We start from the raw sequence: 2,298 nt of genomic DNA, 5'->3' as shown, positions 1-2,298 counted from the left end.
TCTGAACAGGATGTAATGGTCCCAGTTTGAACAGGATGTAATGGTCCCAGTTTGAACAGGACGTAATGGTCCGTCCCAGTTTGAACAGGACGTAATGGTCCCTCCCAGTCTGAACAGGATGTAATGGTCCCAGTCTGAACAGGATGTAATGGTCCCAGTTTGAACAGGATGTAATGGTCCAGTCCAGTTTGAACAGGATGTAATGGTCCCAGTCTGAACAGGATGTAATGGTCCCAGTTTGAACAGGATGTAATGGTCCAGTCCCAGTCTGAACAGGATGTAATGGTCCAGTCCCAGTCTGAACAGGATGTAATGGTCCCAGTTTGAACAGGATGTAATGGTCCAGTCCCAGTTTGAACAGGACATAATGGTCTGGTGTTTAGCTGCAGTCGTGGACCACAGGACTGGCTGAGGAGTAGAGCTTCCTCTTCACCAGCCGGTACTCCGGCCTCAGCTTCACAACCTTGGTGGAGTCGAAGATGCATCTCAGAGGGGGCCAGCCGTCCTCCACCTTCAGCACCACAGACAGTTCAAAGGTCGGACAGACACTTGGGTCGGGGAAGATGCTCCCCGCAGGCTTCAGGCCAGCTTTGCTGTCCATGAAGAGCTTGATGGAGGCCCCCCGGAGCCCACAGGGCTCCTCTGCAGAGGAGCGCATGATGTGCTGGCCGATCCTGGTGAGCAGGTGGAGGGGCAGCAGCAGCAGCTGGCAGTGGAGGGTGGAGGCCTTGGCTTCTGTCAGACAGCGCTCCATCTGCTGCGTCACATCCTGATGGGGGAGCCGCTGGTCCGAGTCCCAGCCAGGACCTGCGGGGAGAGAGCAGGGAGGAGGTCAGGTTTAGTTTGACAGACTCTGGATCAGTTGCATCACTCTTAACTTTAATGAAGCTCTCAGGTGCTTTTCGATTTTTTAAGACATTTAAACTTTTATTTACAGCGAACAGAAAAAAGTCGGACTTACAGAGGGAGGTGGTGTCGGTCTCATCGCAGCTCTCGACGCTTCCTCTCCGGCCTGAACTCGTCCCTCGCTCCGGGGGTTGGAGCTGGAAGAACTTCCCAATCCTCTCCATGACGCTTTCCTCGTCCGACGGCGCGGACACGCGCTGTCCGAAGGGCAGAGCGGCGGTAAACTCCATCCTCAGGCCGCCGCGTGAAGCTCCGGCGCCTGCACGTCACCGTCTCTCTGAAGAGGCTCACCTGACTGAGCCGCTCGAGCCTGAACATTTATACTCCGAGCTTCGCCCCGCCCCCTGCCGCTTGCATCAGTTCAGGCGAAGTGGGCGGAGTCGATCTGGATCAGTCCGGAAACTTCCGGGTTTGTGCATCACGCAACGTTCCGGCAGGTTGCGGAGCTGGAAGCTGTAGAAACTGAAGCGACAGATTACGTCACTTTGAACGCAACACCTGAAGTTTTTTTTACTTTTAAAATATTCACGACGCAGTCAAAGAAGACTTGTTCTATTCAAATCCCGTCCTGTTTAAACTGCTGCATATTAAATATAAATATACGTTTTAAAGGGAGACTTCTTTTCATTGAATATAGTTACATAAACAAAGTTAAATAAACATATGGTTTTGTTTGACTTTAAGTAGATGACTTAAAACATAAATTATTTCATGCATAATTTTAGTCAGTTTTGTTTGTGTCATTGGAAGAAACAATGAAAAAATATGTATTGATTGTTTTTATTATTTTATTTTACAGAATTCAGTTCACTTTAGAGCAACTCAGGTCATGATTAAACTGTATTCAGTTTATTAATTATTTCAGCTGGTCTTCTTCATTCAGCTGTTCCACCCTCCTCTGTCTCACTCTGTCCTCTGTCTCACTCCAACTACCCCATGTCCTCTCGAACTAATCTCTCTAATCCGTATATCTCCGTTGTCTTTTTTTTTCTTCTAACAGCTGCATTTCAAACATCCTTCTACCAATATACCCACTGTCCTCTGGACATGTCCAAACCACTGTCCCTCCTCTGGACATGTCCAAACCACTGTCCCTCTTTTGGACTTGTCAAAACCACTGTCCCTCCTCTGGATATGTCCAAACCACTGTCCCTCCTCTGGTCATGTCCAAACCACTGTCCCTTCTCTGGACTTGTCCAAACCACTGTCCCTCCTCTGGTCATGTCCAAACCACTGTCCCTCCTCTGGACATGTCCAAACCACTGTCCCTCCTCTGGTCATGTCCAAACCACTGTCCCTCCTCTGGTCATGTCCAAACCACTGTCCCTCCTCAGGTCATGTCCAAACCACTGTCCCTCCTCTGGACATGTCCAAACCACTGTCCCTCCTCTA

General features: G+C 49.6%; 2 protein-coding genes across 2 annotated transcripts in view; both read right to left on the bottom strand.

Moving 5' to 3' along the window:
- The window catches only part of brd8b (bromodomain containing 8b), a 58,584-nt gene that overhangs the window by 33,346 nt on the left and 22,940 nt on the right, over positions 1-2,298 (bottom strand). The gene's annotated exons all lie outside the window — the stretch shown is intronic.
- si:ch211-39i2.2 (DNA damage-inducible transcript 4-like protein-like) lies at positions 375-1,193 on the bottom strand. Its single transcript, XM_037676029.1, has 2 exons — positions 962-1,193; positions 375-807 (listed from the first exon to the last, which is right to left on the bottom strand). The coding sequence occupies exons 1-2, from the start codon at positions 1,134-1,136 to the stop codon at positions 380-382; spliced, it is 603 nt and encodes a 200-aa protein (XP_037531957.1). The 5' UTR covers positions 1,137-1,193; the 3' UTR covers positions 375-379.

This window comes from Nematolebias whitei, chromosome 4 (assembly GCF_014905685.2).
Source record: "Nematolebias whitei isolate Nwh7 chromosome 4, NemWhi1, whole genome shotgun sequence".
Taxonomy (NCBI): domain Eukaryota; kingdom Metazoa; phylum Chordata; class Actinopteri; order Cyprinodontiformes; family Rivulidae; genus Nematolebias; species Nematolebias whitei.
This window is presented reverse-complemented; position numbering and strand designations above follow the sequence as displayed.

Coding starts and splice junctions, on each gene's coding strand:
- si:ch211-39i2.2 (XM_037676029.1), bottom strand. CDS start 1,136: ATGGAGTTTACCGCCGCTCTGCCCTTCGGACAGCGCGTGTCCGCGCCG. Junction 808..961: donor GACCGACACCACCTCCCTCT/GTAAGTCCGACT, acceptor CTCTCCCCGCAG/GTCCTGGCTGGGACTCGGAC.